This window comes from Sceloporus occidentalis, unplaced genomic scaffold (genome assembly GCF_023333645.1).
Source record: "Sceloporus occidentalis isolate IW3139 unplaced genomic scaffold, rSceOcc1.0.p SCAF_1, whole genome shotgun sequence".
NCBI lineage: Eukaryota > Metazoa > Chordata > Lepidosauria > Squamata > Phrynosomatidae > Sceloporus > Sceloporus occidentalis.
This window is the reverse complement of record NW_028316981.1, coordinates 305,115,214-305,135,742: the sequence shown is the minus strand read 5'-3', so window position 1 is coordinate 305,135,742 and position 20,529 is coordinate 305,115,214. Positions and strand designations below refer to the sequence as shown.

Genomic DNA, 20,529 nt, shown 5'->3' with positions numbered 1-20,529 from the left:
CGCGCCACCATTGAAATCAATGGGACTTGAGGTCCCAAGGTGTTTTCCCATACGCAGGGGGGGCGGTGGCCCAGAATGGATCCCCCACATATACAAAGGACACACTGTACTTTATAGAAGATGGATTAAAATGCAATTTACTTCCATTTAAAATAAACTATTAAAATAAGCTATTTTTTAAAAGCCCAGAAATTTTCCCAAAGTACATCTCTTAAATTGCCAAATCCCTTACATACCAATGACTTCTTATGAGCAAACAAACCTATTCATAATATAAGGGCAATAAAGAGTAGCTCAGTGAGGAGTCAATTCAGACTTTTTCACTACTGTTGGGGTTTCCAACATTTTCCTTAACTTTTATTTATTTATTTAATTTGTATGCCACCTTTCTCCCAGATGTGGCCCAAAGCAGTTTACAGGTAAAAAGCATACAAAAAAATTACAATAAAAACACAAAACATTTAAAATAATCTAAAAACCGTATCCATTTGAGATAAATTTTTACCACAAAAAGAATATTTTATGTCAACTAATAATGTATTACTCATATGCCAGGATGGAAGAAGCAGAAGTGATGTACTCTGGTTGTAAGTATGCCATGCCTCACTGGAAGGAGGGAAAGAAAAAAGACATAAAACATGAAAATTTAATTCTGCCTTTAACACTAACACTAGCCTTCAAAATATTGGAATTCTCATTGAGTCAGAAAACAAGGAAAGATACCATTAATTTACTGAACTTTTTGTAGCATTACAGAAGCTATAGTCTCCAAACAAGAAAGAGTGTGTGAGACAGAACTGAGCTTACATTGTTTAACTTCATGGGCTGGAAATGATCAATTCTCACTGGAGCTGAGGCAAGCCAGACTCAGATGCCTACAGTTAGTTTTACTGCTTGCAGACAAGACAATGTAATTTTTCAGTATTAGTTTTAATCTGATGGATGTTATCTTTGGTAATTTTGGTGCTGTGTCCAAAATAAACTTTCAGTACCATTACTATTATAACCAAAACTTCAGTTTGCATTAGTTTCATGATAACACAGCTAACTGCAGGACCCAAGAAAATTCCATAATATATTGCTCAAACTGAAAGCCTTTATGGGCACATTATTAAGTAAGGACAAAAATGTACACAGCATTAGCTGTCCCATAAATACACAGGGTTCACAAAATATTCACCCTCTTGACCGCAAAGTAAGTCACATCTAACAGAGGTGGGTGGAGCTGGCTAACAAATGATGGGCTATTATACAGAATCAGACACCCCTATCTAGTTTTGTATGACCTACTTTGGCTTGCAGCAACTCTCCAGAGCCTCACAGGCAGGGTCTTTTCCAGTGAAACCTATCAAAGGTAATTTTAAAGTAGAGATGCTGTGGACTGAATTGGGGACTTTGCTCAAGTGCAAAGTGCAATGTATGCCTGCCTTCAAAACATAAACAAATTGAGCTTTGCCTGCTATTGTAATCCTATGTCAACTGTGAACTCTGACTTGGTACATTCAACTGTATCATATAATATAGACAAGAACTCTTTCAAAATACCCCCTTTGAGCTCCAATCCTCAGCATTGTTTTATAATACCAATACAAAGCACTCACCATAAAATGGTATTACTGCTTCCCTAAACCCAAATCACTTGAGAATTCCTTATCTGTAGTCTTTTAAACTGCATAAAACTGCCCCTCTCCTACCATCCAGGCACAATGGTTGTTTATTGACAGAAAATAACATTTGCTGATAAAAGTGGATGCAAAAATCCATTTAGCCCTGTCTTAAAACTACAAATTCTCCTCAGATTCCTATGCTGGAAATCCCTTACCTCTCTGTCTCCTTTGCAAATCTTTCCCTTTCCTTCCTCTCTTATTCCATTTGTTCCTTGTTGTCATTTCCAAAGACTCCTTGTTTCATGCTGACAAAATCACCACTCCCCCATTTTCATAAGATTGTAAGCTTGCAAGCAAAGCCTTATAGAGGATACAGTGCCCCACACATTTTAGACGCTTTCAGAAATATTAAATGAGTAAGATCACACCATGGTGATATCTACTGTTGGGCCAGCAGGATGTAGGCTTAAAAAAAAGAACTACCTAGCCATCTTTTCTTTTTTAGATTCAAATGGCACAGTGTGATTTCAAGGACTGTTGAAACTGGCGAGATGCACTAGTAATTTTTTAAAGGACCCCCCTCCTCTTTTCCAATTCCTTCAAATCTAATTTGTACGCCTTGTAAAATAAAATAACTTCATTCTACAGGCATTTCTTTTGAGAGTCACGGGTCTATTTATGACATGATTCTTGCTATGGCAACTATTGGCATTCCAACTTAAACTGCAGGAACACAAAGCACATACAATAAAATAGCTTCAATCAGGAAGCTGAGGAGGGAGAGAAAAGCGGACTCCCATTTTTTATTTTTAGGTAAATAAAACTCTCTGAATCTTTTCTAAAGGCACCACATCCCTAGAAAAGTACTTCAGAGAAGGAAAAAATCCAACTATGATTTCATCAATAGCAACTTTATGGAAACATTTACTTTATACACAGGAGTAATAGTTCACTCCTTTACATGTCAACTATGACCTACTTCCAAAGGAAGTGTAAATACCATTGCAATCTAAATGGTCAAACAGTTCCCTGATTTCCCTAATATTACTGATTGTCTTAAGAGTAACTGAAGCCATTTCTTTTTCTTGCATTTTCACAGAATCTTAAAGAGCTGGAGTGGTCCACAAGGGCCATTTAATTCAACCCTCTGCATGTAGGAATACACAACTAAACAACTCCTGGAAGATGCCCATACAACCTCTATTTAAAGACCTCCAAAGAAGGAAAGTCTACCACCATCCAAGGTAGTCCATTCCACTATCAAATAGCTCTCACAGTAAAACAAAAAGCCTTTCTCTAATTTTTAAGTGGAATCTCTTTTCTAGTCTCTGGCTCGTGTTTTAATCTTTGGAGCATGAGAGAGCAAGTGGAGCAAACTTGTTTTCTGCTGCTCCAAAGACTAGAACATGGAACAATGGTTGCAAGCTCCAGGAAAAGAGATTCCACTTCAACATTAGAAGAAACTTCCTGACACTAAGGACTGAGGGAGTCTCCTTCTTTGGAGGTTTTCATACAGGTCATCTGTCAGGAGTCTTTTTATTATGTATTCCTGCATGACAGCAGGTTGGACTGGATGGTCTCTTTCAACTCCATGATTCTATGAAGTCTGCTCCATGACATCCCTTCAGATTTCAGAGGCATAGCCATGTTAATATGGAACACTGGTTCCCAAACTTTTGGTCCTCCAGATATTTTGGACTTATTGTTGGCCAACCTGTTCTGGTTTTCTGGGAGCTGAAGTCCAAAACACCTGGAGGACCAAAGTTTGAAAAACACTGGTCTGGAATATCAGTGTGCAAAGGGATTAATTGAGAGTAACTGTGTGAAAGCAGTTTGTCAATGAAAGGTTACACTACAACTTTTACAGTTAGTCTCTAAGGTGCTACAATATCCCTGCAGATATTTCAAGAAAGATAGCAGGTCAGCTTTCTCTTCTGCAACTTAAACATACTCAGCACCCTAAATCACTCCTCATAAGGCATAGTTTCCAGAATTTAGCTCATCTTAATTGACCTGCTTTAGAGACATTCCAGCTTCTTGACACCCTTCTTGGGTCATATCTTTGCAAACACAAACTGTTATTTCCCCTTCAATAGTATAGTTTAGAACTTCTGCCTTGACTGAACATAATATTAATCATGATCCCCAAAATATACATGGGGAGGAGTCTGTTTATGATTAAAACAAGAACCTGTGAAATCTCTACATGACCTAGACTAGAAAAGAGGAGACTGTTATTTATTTAACATACATTCAACTGAATTCCATTTTGTGTATTTTTTTAAAAAAAATAACTTCTCAGCCTATAACTGTAGCCATTCTTCTGGAGCTGTAATATTCAGATAGACCCCTACGTACATAAAATCTGAAGTAAGTAAGTCAAAACTGATCAGCAGATTTTGTCAAGGATCTCAAGTGTATGATTTTGGCCTACATGCTGAATGTTATATAGCTAGGATGGAATTGCAGATGTCTACATACGGACATCTGATGGTACTCTAGATTGTACTAGTAGACAGGCAAGTGTGTTCACCCTCTGCTAAACGGGATGGGATGGATGGAAAGGAGGTAAGTGTTGTCCTGCCTTCCTCACTGAGTTATTCTAGATAACATTTCCCAACTTTGGTTCCCTAGCCAGGATGTTCAATTCTCAGGGATGGGGGCGTTGCAGACAAACTCAGTCAAGGGATCCAAGGTTGGTAAAGGCGGTGCTGTGCTAAGCACTTTATTTGACCCATTTTTAGACAGAGTAGATCAGCCAGTGCTTTCTGGATGCTTTTGACTGTTATCCTTATCAGTCCCTGTTAAGATTGCAAATATTCTGGGTTCCATGGGAGCTACAGTCTAAAATATATATAGCATACCAGGCTGCCTATACCTGCTACAAATAGTCAAACTGAGGAAGAATATTTTATAAGGTTAGCTATGTGCTTTAAAAAACAACAATATCATTTTAATTGATAGATCGTATAAAGCTTTACTTAATTGGTGCAATCTGATTTCTATCAAACAAGAATTAGTTTTAATAACTGGAGCTGTAACTTAAAGGCATATACTTAATTATTTTAGGGTACTTTTTATTTTGGAATGACACTATAATATGGAATGACATACACAACATTAAAAATAAATAATAATAAACTGTTTATTTGTATCCCGCTTTTCCTTTGCAGATCAAAGCGGGAAAATGTTTTTTTCCTTCTAATAATGAGTGGTGTCTACCATCGATTAAAGAGTAAGCTATATAACATGTTCTTCAATGTCTCAAAAAGTTATTAGGTCTTTAAAATATGCAAAATTAATTATCTGAATAATTCAATGAATTCTTTAAAGGTAAATAATTAGTTGGCTAAAAATATCAATTTGTTGACAGCTCTATTTTGAAGCATAAGAAAAAAGTACTCACTGAAGAACTTTGATTAACTTAATAATAGAGCTTCTGTTCAGTGTTCATACTATCCATAAGGAAGTGATAAAACTTAAATTTTACACACCATGTCATCATGAAAAGTATAAAAACAGGTTGCAACAGCAGGAAGTACAGACTGGATAAGAACGAGACCTCCTCTAGGCAAACATTTTTTTAAAAAAACCATTTTATTTCCTTCTTAAACTCTTTCATGGTGAAAATGCTTTCCTTTATTTTTGGTCTGATTTAAGGTAAGTGAATATGTGTCAGACTAAAAGCCACAGTAGCATAATTTCACTTAAAAGAGCCTAAAATACAGAAAGTTGAATGGAAAGCCTATTACTGTATAGTGGACCCTTGTTATACGCTGGGGTTTGGTTCCAAGATCCCCCGTGGATAACAAAATCCGTGGATGCTCAAGTCCCATTAAATATAATGACATAACAAAATGGTGTCCCTTAGCAAAATGGAAAATCAAGGTTTGATATTTGAAATTTATACTTTTTTTTGAACATTTTCAAACTGTGGATGCTTGAATCTGTGTATAAGAAATCCGTGTATAAGAAGGGCCGACTGAATTTGGAAACTCAACTGACCTGCTTCAGCTTTTTATGCTTCATTGGTCACACCTGCCTGGAGCCTTCCCACCAACTGTATTCCCAGACCAAAAAGAGGAGGAAAATACCCTCAAAAAAGGAGTAGGTGTGCCAAGAAAGCAGCATACAGTTGACTGTACTGGCTGAGAACAGAAGAAAGGAAAGACTGCCTCTTCATAAAACAGTGCTAACTATGCTTATATGGAACTTAGGAACAGTTTAAACTGAGTGTTTCTGTGTCAGGGATAAGGTAATTTTAACAAAAGAATAGTTGAAAGTGGTCCTGTTAGTTATTTCTCAGCAACCCTTTTGAGGCTAAAGTGGCCAAGGGTTATGTCAGCCTCAGAAATAGTGACAGACAACTCTAGTGACAAAGGTGAGTGATTTCTGCCATTTGTTACAAGAGTTCTGCCATCCTAAACTAATATTGTCACTCACCATTTACAGGCTGTTCTTTCACACAGATTTTTGTCTCAGGAGCTTGCCTAACTGAAACAAAACAGTATCTTCTCAAGTACAACTCTGCCTAATTGTGGTAGAGGTGGCAAGTTTGTGACACAAACTGTTGCTGTTATGTGCTTTCAAATAATTTCTGACCCATGGCGACCCCATCACAGAGATTTCATGACATGATTTGTTTGGGATGTGTGTGTGCGCGCGCGCGCCTTTGCCTTCTTCTGAAGCTGAGAGAGTACTGCCTAACATCACCCAGGGAGTTTCCATGGCAGAGCAGGGATTCGAACCCTGGTCTCTAGAGTCCTAGTGTCCAACACACAAATCACTACACCACGCTGGCTCTCATGCATCAGTTACTTCCTCTGAAAGAGCTCTCAAAACTACAGGATTGAAAACAGTTCACCATCAATCCCTTTGCTGAAGGAAGAATCCATTCTTACTAGAAAAAGACGTGGCAATCATGGTGTTGAACTGCAACTTGCAGCAGACACGGCCAATGATGACAACGGCTGAAATCTGTAGTCCAACAACATCTGTTTCCAACACCTGTCATTGAGTCATGAATTCTAAATCACATCCATTATGGCGCCACCTCATGTGGCATTACCCACTCATCTTTTTGTTTCTCTCGGCACAACAAAGGCTAAGATTTAATTTGCCTATGGCAAAATGGGATGTGAACTCAAGACTCTTGAGAAACACTAACACCATATTAGTTTTCCAGCAGAATAATACAGTGGACCCTTGTTATATGCTGGGGTTTGGTTCCAAGATCCCCTGTGTATAACAAAATCCATGAATGCTCAAGTCCCATTAAATATAATGTCATAGCAAAATGGTGTCCCTTATAAAAAATGGAAAATCAAGGTTTGATATTTGAAATTCATACTTTTTTTGGAACAACCGTGGATGCTTGAATCCGTGTATTAAAAATCCATGTATAAGAAGGGCTGAGTGTATTTCAAAATCTTTCAGCCTCCCTAACTTGATGCTCTCCAGATGTTACTGGATCTAATGCCTGGGAAGGGCAGGAGTTGTGGCCTATTACATCTGGAAGCACAACACTGAGAATGGTTTCTCTATCCTGTGCATTTTACTCAGGGACTGAATCCACCAACAAGGTCAACCCAATTTTCCCTTACCTATTCCGACTCAAGTGATGGTGACTTCTCCATACCCTAAGGCAAACTGTTTCAGAGCTAACCTGCTCTTGCTTGACAAGTTCTTTTTCCTAACACCCAACTTAAATTAATTTCACAAGGCCCCCTCCAGCCTCTGCAAGAATGAGATCTCTCACATGGCTCTACAAGTGGCAAACACATTTTACACTGGGCCCTCCACACTCGCTGGGGTTAGGATTGCAGGCCCCCTGTGAAAGTGAAAAAACCTCACGTAAAAAATCCTGGTTTTTTTAAACATGAGAGACCACTTCTCTAGGGATCTTTAGATCCTCCAGCCCAAGTCTGTGGTCAACATCTGCTGGCAGCTGACCAGAGAATTACACTGGAGGACTTACAAATGCCTAGAGAAGTATCATCTCTAGAAATGTGTAGGTCCTCTGGCGCAACTTCTGGTGTATGTTGGCCATAGATTCACGCTGGAGGACCTAGAGATTCATAGAGAGAACATATAAACCAAATCCGTGAAGAATCAAATCCACAAAGTTTGAGGGCAGATTGTATTTTGCAACTGATCTTATTGGAAAGTTTCCAATACTACATCTTTTTCTTTGAGTAATAACACCATTTCTGGAGCAACAGCTTGGTACTTTAATAGGAAACACTATACAGGGTCCAAAACACACTGCAGAAATAATCCAGTTTGAGACCACTTTAACTGCCCTGTCTTAGTGCTAGGGAATTCTGGGAACTGTAGTTTTCTGAGACATTTAGCCTCCTCTATCAGAGAATTCTGATGCCACAATAAACTACAGTTCCCAGGATTCCCTAGCACTAAGCCGGTCTCATACTGGATGATTTCTGCAGTGTGTTTTGGACCCAGGTCTTATAGAGTATTATTGCTTTATACTACTCAGCTCTTGTTGTCTTCCACCAAAATCTCTTCTGTGGAATATGTCCAGGCTTGCCGAGAGGTCTTTTGAATGAAGTAATAAATGGCTGCTGAGTTGTCATCTATACTCAAGTAGTTTCCCTTCATTTTTAGGGCACGCTGCCAACGCTCCTCCCATTTTTCAGGGCATCATCCCCATCATCCACACACTCTACCCAGCCCCTGCTTTGCCCTGAGTTCCTTTCCCATCCCTTCCCTCATGGCAGCCATCTACACTTCTGCATCTGATCACTCCCTCTCTTCCACATGCCTGACAAATCCTTCCCAGTTGGTAGGCAGAGCAGCTCCCTTTGTGAAGCTGGGATTGATCAGAGTTAACACTTAGGTCCAAAACATACTCCACAAATAATCCAGTTTGAGGCCACTTTAACTGCCCTGGCTCAGTGCTAGGAAATCCTGGGAACTGTAGTTTATTGTGGCCCCAGAGCTCTCTCTGACAGAGAAAGCTAAATGTTTCACTAAACTACAGTTCCTTTAAAGCGGTCTCAAACTGGACTATTTCTGGACCTTAGTTGGCCCACTGTTTCTTTTTACCCATAACCATACCCTTTCCATAACCCAATAACCTTTTGCTAAGAAACCCTAGCAATGCCAATTTAGGCCTAAATTCCTCCTATTATTTTATTTATTATTTATTGTATTTATTTGTATCCCACTTTCCCCTCAAGATTGGGCCCCGAAAGCGGCTTCCATGTCTAACAGTACAATGCAATGAAAAACTTACAAAAGTGACAATTAAAATGGAATTAATCCTAATCCTGATGCAACTTCCTAAACAAATTCAAAGGGTGAACACCATCCTACAGAATCCTGGGATTTGTAGTTTTGTGAGACACCAACACTCTTTGGCAGAGAAGGACCTTGTAAATCTGCAAATCCCAGGATTCCATAGGATTAAACTACAGCACTTGAAGTAGTGTCAGACTGCATTATTTCATTATTTAATGGGGCTCAGGCCTTGTTATAGGCATGGAGTAAAATTTAGAGAAATATGAGCAAAGAGCAGGCAAACTTTTGGCAAAATGAGGTACAATTCTGGTGCTAATGAAAAACACTGAAGACTTTCTGAAGAGAGGAGAAAAACTGAAGGATTATACAGAAGGAGAAAAGAGACCAGGAAGGCTGCATCTGTTATGTGGCTTTTAGTTATTTGAGTACATGGGGGGGGGGGGGGGGGGGAGTAAAAGGTCAGGATAGATGTATGTATGGAGTTTAAGTTTTTGTTTGGTGTAATGTGTTTTATGTTATGTTAAATTCAATAAATATCATTTCTAAAAACCTGCATTATTTCTAGAGTGTAGCTACACTTCCAGTCTCTCCTAATACTGCTAAGCCTTCCTTTACTCTGTTTGCAGAGACAGAACAACTGTGTTCCTTTTCTGGATTTCACCTTTTCCCAGGTGGCTGCCTCTGCATCCCTTCCAGAAAACCCAGAACCCATTTTTCAAACAATCATCAAAGTCCAGAGAACCAAACTGCTTTGAAATCAAATCTCATTGTGTTTGCTGGATCTTTTGCCACCCCAAGTGCCCACTAATCTGAACCACAGAAATGATGCACTTTGACACTGCTTTAACTCCCATGGCTCCATGCTATGGAATCCTGGGATCTGCAGTTTTGTGAGATATTTAGCTGTCTCTGTCACCACAAAGTACAAATCCCCTTACTGTCAAACTGCATTAATTAATTAATCCAGAAATTCTGGTTTGGTCCGAGTGTTGGACTATGACTTTGGGAGACCAGGTTTTGAATCTTGGCCATGGAAACTTAGCTGTGAATACATCTTGTCAAGAACCCCGCCTTGAGCAAGTCACACTCTCTCAGCCTCAGACGATGACCATGGCAAATTGCCTATGAAGAAACTTCCCAAGGAAATCACATGACAGGCTCGCCTTAGGGTTGCCACAACTCAGAAATGACTCAAAGGCCAACAACAACAGCACATCTTCTCTCAGGGGTTTTGGCAGCCAGACTGTGAAATCCAACTCACTTGGTTTGTTGTTGTTGTGTGCTTTCAAGTTCTTTCTGAATTATGATTGCCTGGGCAAATATGTGACACAGTTGTTTGAGTGCTGGATTGTGACTCTGAAGACAAGGTTGGATTCCCCGCTCAGCCATGAAATCCACTGGGTGACCATAAACAAGTCACACTCTCTCAGCCTCAGGGGAAGGCAATGGCAACCCTCTGAACAACTCTTCCAAAGTTGGAAATGACTTGAAGGCACTTAACAACAACAGAAACTGTGTATTCAAAGGATGTAACACACTTGGCAAGATGTATTTGAGTTTTGGTTTTGACCCAGCCATCCTCAGAAGCTGCAAGAGCATGATTGGCCCAAAGGCCACACTAAAGACACCCACCTAAGGTGAACCTATCGCCGTCTGTGTGTCTTGGCAAGCTGTGCTTAGAGGAGGGGGTTCCTGTGTCTGAGGCTGAGAGAGTGTGACTTGCCCAAAGGCAAACCTGTCCTGGGTGTTTTTTTTCCTGGCAAGATGTATTCATAGGCGATCCATGTTCTTGTGTGTGTGGCTATCCTGAGTCTGAGAGTGTGACTTGCCCAAAGGTGAACCTGTCTGGAGTGGATGGCTGGGTCCTTAGCAAGACCCTGAGGCCGAGAGAGAGAGAGTGAGCCTGTCCTGAGGGAGGGAGGGAGGTCTCTTCTTGGCCAGAGGCCGAGAGAGCGTGACCCGCCCAGGGCCCGCTGGAGCCGCCTCCTCCTCCTCCTCCTCTACTCACCCTGCCTGCCCACGATCTCGGCCACATGCTCCGAGCTGGGCACCGGCACGCACTCGGTGGTGTTGACGCTCTTCCTCCGCTGCTGCTGCTGCTGTTGCTGGAGGAGCAGCGCCGCCTGGTCCCCGCTCAGCGCCGGAGAAGGAGCCGAGGAGGAGGAGGAGGCCGCCCCGCCGCCAGCCCCTGGAGCCCCGTAGGCCTGGGAGAGCATCGCCGCCATCACCCCGGGGGGCACCGCCTCCTCCGGGAAGAGCCCTCCTCCTCCTCCTCCGCTGCTTAGGCCCACCATCGCCTCCGGAGGGACCTCGAAGGCCTGGGGAAGCGGCGGGGGAGGCGGCGGCAGCAGCAAAGCCGGCGAAGGAGGCAGCAGGAGAAGCGAGGAGGCCCCGCCGTCGCCGTCGCATAGCTCCCTTCCGACATCTCCGTTGTTGTTCTCCTCCTCCTCCTCCTCGGCCTGCCTCCCTTCCTGCCCTCGGCCTTCCTCCTCCTCCTCCTCCTCCTGGCTCTCTTCCTGGTGGAGGCCCAGCCCGGCCAAGCGCTCCCTCAGCAGGAAAGCGTCCGACGAGGAGGGCGGCGAAAGGGGGCGGTGGTGGTGGTGATGGTAATGGAGGACCAGGCCCGGCGGAGGCCGCGATGGAAGGGGCGGCGGCGGCGGCGGAGGCGGCAAGAGCACCACCAGCTCGGCCTCCTCCTCTTCCTCCTCCTCCGCAGCCAGGGCCTGTGTTCGCTGGGGCGGCGAGGGAGAGGCGCTTCCACTCGGCATGGCCGGCCCAGGAGGAGTCAGGCCCCGAGGAGAAGAAGGAGAGGAGGCGGAGGAGGAGGAGGCGGCGCTGCGGATCCTAGGCCCCGGGCGACATCTTGGCTCCCCCGCCTCCTCCTCCTGGTCCTTGGGGGCCTGAGGCGAGGAGGCGGCGGCGGCGGCGGCGTCTGGGGCCTGCGGGGCCTCCTCCTCCTCCTCCTCAGCGTTGCCTTTGTTCCATGGCGGGGAAGAAGGAGGCTGCGTCCCCTCGCCGCCGGCTCCAGGCAGCTCCTCCAGCCCCGCCCCAGGCCGCTCCTCCAGCCGGGCGATTGGGTCGCGAGGGAAGCCGAGCACCGGGGGGAGGCGCCCGGGAGGGGGAGCGGCGGCGGCGGCGGCGGAGGGCAGGGAAGAAGGCGGCGGCGGCGGTGTTGTCGCGAGGCCTCCTCCTCCTCCTCCTCCTCCTGCTGCTGCTGCTGAGGGAGATAATGGCGGCTCCTCCTCCTCCTTTGTGTCCTCCTCCTCCTCCTCCTCCTCAGGCGGCGGCATCCACGCTCATAGCCGGCTCTGCTTTCCTCCTCCTGGCGGCCGGCCCCAATCTCCGACCCTCCGTTGGGGGAAGGATTGTTGGGTCGGCCGGGAGGGGATTGTGACGGGACGGTGAGGGGGGAAGGTAGAAAGATAGGCACAGGAGAGGTGTGTGTGTGTATACACACAGACACACACACCACACACATATATATATATACACATACATATAAACATATACACTGAGGAGGCCCAAGCAAGGCCCTTGCTGGGTTGCTTTTCCTTTTCTGAGACGTGGGAATGTATGAAGTTTAGGCCCTAATAATAATAATAATGATAAGGATAATGATAGAGGAGGAGAAAACTAAGCTAGGTCCAAAACACACTTGCAGACATAATCCAGTTTCATAGCGCTTTAACTGCCCTGGCTCAGTCCCAGGGAACTCAGAGAGTTGTCATTTTGTGAGACATGGAAGCCTTCTCTGTCAGAGAGAGCCCTAGTGCCTCACAAAACTACAACTCCCCGAGTTCCCTAACGCTGAACAGGACACTTAAAGCGGTCTCAAACTGGATTATTTCTGCCATGTGTTTTGGACCTCAGCTTCCTCCTCTATTATTATTATTATTATTATTATTATTATTATTATTACTATTATTTGGGTTAAACTTCATACATTCCCTCAACTCAAAAAAGAAGGAAGAAGCAAGGGCCTTCCTTGGGCCTCCTCAGTGTGTTTCTCTCTCTGTGTGTATGCATAAGTGTGTTTCCCCCCAGAAAGGGCTACCTCACTACTGCAGAAACAATCCAATTTGAGGCCACTTTAACTGCTTTGGCTCAGTGCTAGGGAATCCTGGGAGTTGTAGTTTATTGTGGCACCAGAAGTCTCTCTGACAGAAGGCTAAATGTCTCACAGAACTACAGTTCCCAGGATTCCCCAGCACTGAGCTAGGGCAGTTAAAGTGGTCTCAAACCGGATTATTTTTGCTGTGTGTTTTGGGCCCCAGTTAGGTTTCTTCTCCTCTCTCGGGTCCAAAACACACTGCAGAAATAATCCAGTCTGAGACTGCTTTAACTGCCCTGGCTAGGGAATTCTGGGAATTGTAGTTTTTTGAGACATTTAGCCTTCTCCGTCAGTGTTCTGGTGACACAACAAACTACAGTTCCCAGAATTCTCTAACACTCAGCCAGGGCAATTAAATCAGTCTCAAATCAGATTGTTTCTGCAATGTGTTTGGGACCACTGTGGGAGTAATGGGGTTTGGCACTGCTCTTAACAGCCCTGGCTTCCTCAGGGGCTGCATCCACATTGCAGAAATAACCCAGTTTGACAACACTTTAATTGGCATGACTCGGTGCTGTGGAATTTTGGGATTTGTAGTTTTGCAAGGCATCCAGCACTGGCACTTTTAATGGCCCTGTTTCCTTTGGAGAGAATTCTCCCCATTCCCCCGGGATTTGTAGTTTTGTGAGGCCTCAGCACTCTTATTCAGAGACAGGGCAGAGAGCTTGTGAAACTACAAATCCCAAGATCTCATAGAACCAGGGTGACCAGATGTCCTAACTGCAAAAGAGGACAAGGCACTACCAACAAGTGTAGGAGCTAAAAGCACTCATATAAATATGCATTCATGCTTCTTAGTCACGCTCAAAATGGAGCTCATTTTGAAATTCCTCCAGGACAGAAGGCTGAAATGGAGGACATGTCCTGGAAAAGGAAGATGTCTGGTCAGCAGGCATCCTTCCTAGTGAGAAAGCCCAGTGACAGGGCAACAGGGAAGTTTTTGTGAGGCCTAAGGATGCTTTGCCAGAGAAGGCTAGAGACCTTATGAAACTACAAATCCCAGGATCCCATAGGACGGAACCACAGCACTCAATGCAGTGCCAAACGGCCTTATTTCCACAGTGTGGATGCACCTTGTGTTTTTAGCACTGTGACTTTGTAATGTTTGTACTTTATTATTTTAAAAAAAATTATTGTGAGGAAACACAAAACATTCTTAAACCATCCACACAACATCTCTAACTTTACACTGTTGTTGTTGTTGTGTGCCTTCAAGTCATTTTTGACTTATGGCGACCCTAAGGCAAATCTCTCATGGGGTTTTCTTGGCAGGTTTCTTCAGTGGGGGTTTGCCATTGCCATCCTCTGAGGCTGAGAGAGCATGACTTGTCCAAAGGTCACACTAAGACAAAGGTGAACTTATCACAGGATTTGCTTGGCAAGATGTGTTCAGAAGGGGGATGATTTGCTACATCCATCCTCTGAGGCTGAGAGAGTGTGACTTGCCCACACATCCCACTAAAAACACCCACTGAAGGTGAAACCTGTCACAGGGTATCTTCAGAGTAGATTTGCCATTGCCTTCCTCTGAGGTTGTGAGAGTGTGACTCACCCAAGGCCACCCACCTGGGTTTCTGTGGCAGAGCCAGGATTTGAACCCTGGTCTCCAGAGTCCTAGTCCAGCACTCAGACCACTGCACCATGCTAACTCATTGACACTGTACATAAAACCAAATGCAAAAAACAGCAACGATGCACACGCTTTCACATTTACACTTGTATGCTTATTTGTACTTTGGGGGGGGGAAATCTTGTGAGCCATCTTCAGTCCTAGTTCTGGGAGAAAGGCAAGACAGAAACAAAAATAAGCAGTGGTTTGTGTCTCTTGCTCTGCTCATCCACCACAAGTTGAATTTGTAGTTTCGTGAGGCACCATCACTCTGGCAAAGAAGTGTCCAAAACACACAGCAGAAATAAACCAGTTTGAGACCGCTTTAACTGTCCTGGCTCAGTGCTAGGAAGTCCTGGGGACTGTAGTTTATTGTGGCACCAGAGCTATCTCTGACAGAGAAGGCTAAGTGGCTCACAAAACTACAGTTCCTAGAATTCCCTAGCATTGAGCCAGGGCAGTTAAAGTGGTCACAAACTGGATTATCTCTGCAGTGTGTTTTGGGGCTTGAGAGACCGTGTAAAACTACAAATCCCAGGATTCTGTAGGATGGAGCTATGGCAGTTAAAGTGGTGTGGAACTGCATGTTTCCTATAGCGTAGGGAAACCCCTTGGGGACATGTTGAAAAAAGGTTAAGTGAGAGAAACGAAAGAAATTTATGTGCTTGGAAGGGAGGAAAAAAGAGCAGAGAGAAACAAGGAAAGAAAGATAAAAGCATCCTAAGAGGAAAAGGTTAAGGGGGGAAAAATACTCTCCAGGGGTTATTATTATTATTATTTCGGGAGAGAGCGGCTGAGCCCTGGCACTTGTTTTTCCAGAAGTGGAGCTAAGGGCTCAGGCGTGGAAAAGTACAATAATAACACATTGGGAAGTGCTTCTACCATGTGTAGTTGCTGTTGTAGTTTTGCACTTTCAAATTTCCAACTGATTGCAACCCTATCACTGGGTTTTCTTGGCAAGTTTCTTTAGAGGGGGTCATATGCCATGGCCATCCTCTGAGGCTGAAAGAGTGTGACTTGCCCAAGGCCACCCAGTGGCCAAGCTGGGATTCGAACCCTGGTCTCCAGAGTCGTAGTCCAACACTCAAACCACTACTCTTCTAAGCATGTACGAAACACATTCTGTTTTGTGATGTTGAAGGCTTTCATGGCCGGCATTCGTAGTTTTTTGTGGGTTTGGGGGGCTATGTGGCCATGCTCTAGATGAGTTTATTCCTGATGTTTCGCCGGCATTCAGAATGCTGAAGATGCCAGCCTCAGATGCTGGCGAAACATCAGGAATAAACTCTTCTAGAATATGGCCACATAGCCCCCAAAACCCACAAAAAACTACAGGCATTCTGTTTTCATCCCTCAAACTCTTCCACTGCAGGCTGACAAACCCATTTGGGATGAAGCATTTCCAGTTAAGGCTGGCCTTTGTTCAGAAAACCTCGGGCTCCAATGCCTTTTAAAATAAATGGCTTTATTTATTTATTTGGGCGTCATTGGCATCATATTTTGACAAGCAGAAGGAACTGCCAGAGCTGTTTGGAATAAGGATGTGTGTGCAGAGAGACAGACACTTTATTCTGGCCTTCGACCAATAAATACAATCAGTAAAACAAACAGTACCTTTATAAAATTGATCTCTAACATCAAAGCTTATTGGCTATCGTTTGAGGACACAATTTACACATTACGGAACAAAACTTTGCCACTTTTAGTAACATTTTGTTTTGATTATTCAGCAAATAAAAGTGTCCCGGAAATTTAGATAAGACAGGGGTAACTGGTAACGAATATCCCTGCAAAACTGATAGTACAATAAGGACATGTACTGTAGTTTCGAATGCACCCTGTACCACAGGGGCAATATTGTATTTCATAAGGGATGTCCCCATATTTCCTTTCCAAAACTGCTGTTTGGAGAGCATTGAACCAGGCTAAATAAAGCTCTCCTAAATGTGGGGACTGTAATGTCATATAGATATGTTGCTGATTTAGAAACCAGGATTTGATTGTTTACAAATATATGATTAGAAAAAGCAGCTGTTTCTGTCTGGTCTTCTATATCTATAATCCTTTATCTTAATAGTGGCTAAAATGGTATTACTAGTAAAGCCACATTGATGCAATTTCTTTGGAATCTCTATTTCCCCAGAGGATTTGAAATTATCTACCAGCACTAGGTGAATCAACCCACCAAAGTTATGGTCTAGTTTTAACCAATAACTATAGAAATAATAATAATAATAATAATAATAATAATAATTTTATTTTCTTATAATCCGCCTTTGTCCCAGTATAGGGACTCAAGGCAGCAAACAACCACTTAAAAACTATACAATTTAAAAACAGTACAACATTATAATACATAAATATAAAATTTGAAAAACAAACAGTTTTAAAAGCTAAAACAATTTAAAATGTAACCTGTTAAAATACAAACCTTAAACTTGCATGTCATTTCAAACCCAGCCCTTACAGCCTGAAAAGGCCTGACAGCACAAGAGTGTCTTTATCTGCTGCCGAAAAGATAGTAGGGATGGAGCCATCCTGGCCTCTTTAGGGAGGGAGTTCCAAAGCTTGGGAGCAGCCACTGAGCAGTAAATAATAAGTAAATAAGTAAAAATATTTAACCAGTGATTAGATTAGATTCAAGTTTACTAAATCCTGCTTCCCTTCGGAGTACTGCATTTGGAACACATCAGGTAATCTGGAAGATGCTTCTCAGTGTTCATATTCATGTCACTTGGTGCAAATTAGCAATGAAACCTACAAAAGGTATTGGCCTACAATAATTTCATATAGAGCCAGTGTGGTGTAGTGGTTTGACTACTGATGGCTCTGGAGACCAGAGTTCGACTCTCCACGTGGCCATGAGATCCACTGGGTGACCTTGGGCAAGTCACACAACCTCAGAGGAAGGCAATGGGAAACCTCTGAACAAATCTCGCCAAGAAAATCCCATGTTAGGTTTGCCTTAGAGTCACCATAAGTTGGAAATGAACAACAACAATTCTTATCAGTCTTGTCTGGCACACTATGTACTGGAACGCCATTTTTATTCAAACAGCAGTGAGTATTATTTGGGACCTTTTCTGAATCACATGAGAAATTGATCTGTGACAAACTCGCATTATTTTTGCATGGTTCTAACCTTTGTGTGAAAGCCAGCGTAGTGTAGTTTGAGCATTGGACTAGGACTCTGGGAGACAAGGGTTTGAATCCGTGCTTGGCCATGGAAACCCCACTGGGTGACCCTGGGCAAGTCACACTCAGCCTCAGAGGAAGGCAAAAGGCTGTGATAGGTTCGCCTTGGGGTTACCATAAGTTGGAAATGGCTTGAAGGCATACAACAACAATTGTACATTCCAGAGGGACATCCAAGGCAGCCATTTTAAGGGAAAAGGTGGAAAGAAGGAATAGTGTTTCATTTACTGGATGGCGCACTTTAATTTTGATGCAGCATAACCGTAACATAATGTGACAAGGCAATGTTTTTATTTTAACTGTATTGTAATATTGTTGGTCTAAATAGCCTAAAGACACCAAATCTCTTCTGACTTGGAAGCTAAGCAGGGTCAGCTTAGAGACCACCCACTGAATACCAGGTGCCATGGGCTATATTTCAGAGGAAGGAACTGGCAAAACCATCTGTGAGTATTCCTTGTGTAAGAAAACCCTATGAAATTAATGGAGTTGCCATAGGTTGATAGGCAACTTCAAGGCACATACACCCATTGTAATATTTGTAATGTTGTATTATTTGTAAATGTTTGAAATAGTCAGTAGACGTATTCAACAAATAGATGGGATCAGATCTATTAACCTTGTCACAAAAAGATGGGGAAATCCTCTTCCAAACTTATAATACATCTTGTCTTAGTGGTCTGGATGGGCTTGCCATATATGAGCAGAAACTCCATTTATAGGTTGGGATTATTTATCCTTCAGCTATACTCTGTGTTCTGCCAAGATTTGTTTTAAAATTTGTTTAAAAAGACAGTGGTATTTGTGGATACATGAAGGAAAGGATCTTAAAATGAATTCTTAGTTGAAAATATTTGTGTGTGTGCATGTAGGGGTAAAAAGTATTTGTATGATCTTGACTTTGAAGTAAAAATAAAATCCTTGAACCCTAAGGACAGTTTTTCAGTTTTAAAAAGTTGCAGCAAGATGATGATGATGATGATGATGACAATGATGATTTTGCTTTAAGCTCTCACAATACAGCCTCTGTCTTCCTTTCTTGCCAGTATGCATATGCAAGATCACAACTTTATGTTCTGCACTAAAGCACTGGTTTTCAGAATTTTGTCCTGGGGGAGATTTGAAGCTCCCCAAAAGCTTAATGTACAGTAATCTTGTAGATCAGTGTTTTTTAAACTCTGGCCTTGCAGGTTTTTGGATGTCAGTTCACAGAATCCACGAATATTGGCCAAGATGATTGAGGTTTCTGGGAGCTGTAGTACAAAACACCCGGAAGGCCAGGGTTTGGGAATCACTGTTGTAGTTGATCAGTAATGGCAAGTGGCCATCCTTCAAGCTAAAAGTTTGCTTACCACTCCTGATCTCCTCCTGTAAGTACGTAGTTCATATAGTTCATATCTACATCATATAAACAGGGATCATCTATAGTTTGTGCAAGACAACACTGAGGCTTCCCAAAGGGTCTGAGGGGTTTAGTTCCAAAAAGTAACTTTTCAAGCTCTGTCCAAGGGCTTTAAAAGCTCTTTTTTGGAACCTCATGTCTGTGATATTTTTAGATTCTTTAGTAAGAATGTCTGGTCAAAATAGTACAAAATCAAATTTGATGGCCTTTGTCTTGCTTTTTAATTATTTTTTTGTTGCTTGTTCAATATACTTAAGGCTGATGTGGTTTTTAATGGATTGTTGTTATTTCTTCTATGCTGCTCTAAGCGCTGTTGAAAATACTGCACTTGGAAAGTGAGTGATAAAAAATGAAAGAATAAAAATAAACTGGGCATGTGTCCTAGCATAAAATGGTAATCCCTGCAATGCATTGGGGAACCATGAGAGTTAATGGAGTTCTGTAAAGGAGGGGTTAAGACTAGTGGAAAAAGCACTGCTCTTGATTTAAAAAAAACAACAAACACACACACATTAAAATTCCCATTCTGCACACAAGCATGAATCAAATAATTGTGGCTGAGGGCTTTGGTTAGGAGTGCAAATTAAAAGTTCAAAATATGTAGAATTTAGGTTTATTCACATGATGACATAGATGGAAGGCTACAGCTGCATCCACACTGCAGAAACAATCTGGTTTGACACCACTTTAACTGCTGTGGCTCAATGCTATAGAATTCTGGGAATTGTAGTTTGTTGCGGCACCAGAGCTCTCTGACAGAGAAGGCTAAATAGCTCACAAAACTACCATTCCCAGAGCCCTGGCAGTTAAAGTGGTGTCAAACCGGAGTATTTCTGTAGTGTGGATGCAGCCTACATTTGTTTTGAAAGATACACCATTCTCACCTGTTTGTCTCTGCTTCTCTGTTCCTATGAATGCTCTGCCACAGTGTAACTATTCTAGTTCATTCCTCAGTGTAGGAAGACGTTATGTACTGACCTTACTGATAGAGTTTAAGAAGCCATTTTGTAGTGCTCTGACCTCTGCTAAAATCCATAATGGGCAAACGTGAGTCCTGCCAGGTTACTCTTTGGAAGGGTGGGGGGGGGGTATTACAGTTTTGCATTTAATTCCTCTGGACTATGACTCTGGAGACCAGGTTTTGAATCCCATCTTGGTCATATAAAACTGGGTAACTTTGGGCAAGTCACACACTTTCAGAGAATTAAAATAGTAAAGCCCTCTGAACAAATCTTGCCAAGCTCTTTTGCCGCAACCAACTACAATTCCCAAAATTCCATAACATGGAGCCATGGCAGTTAAAATGCTGTCAAACTGGATTATTTCTACAGTGCAGATTAGGAAA

At 42.7% G+C, this 20,529-nt stretch overlaps 1 protein-coding gene across 1 annotated transcript in view; it reads right to left on the bottom strand.

Annotated features, from left to right (window-relative positions):
• Window positions 1-12,237, bottom strand: part of LOC149324181 (RNA-binding E3 ubiquitin-protein ligase MEX3C-like) — a 45,740-nt gene extending 33,503 nt beyond the window's left edge. The window contains exon 1 of the mRNA XM_089497395.1: window positions 10,876-12,237. Coding sequence (XP_089353521.1) covers window positions 10,876-12,157 — 1,282 coding nt within the window. The 5' untranslated portion in view covers window positions 12,158-12,237. The remainder of the gene's footprint in view (window positions 1-10,875) is intronic.
• Between the last annotated feature and the right edge of the window lie 8,292 nt (window positions 12,238-20,529).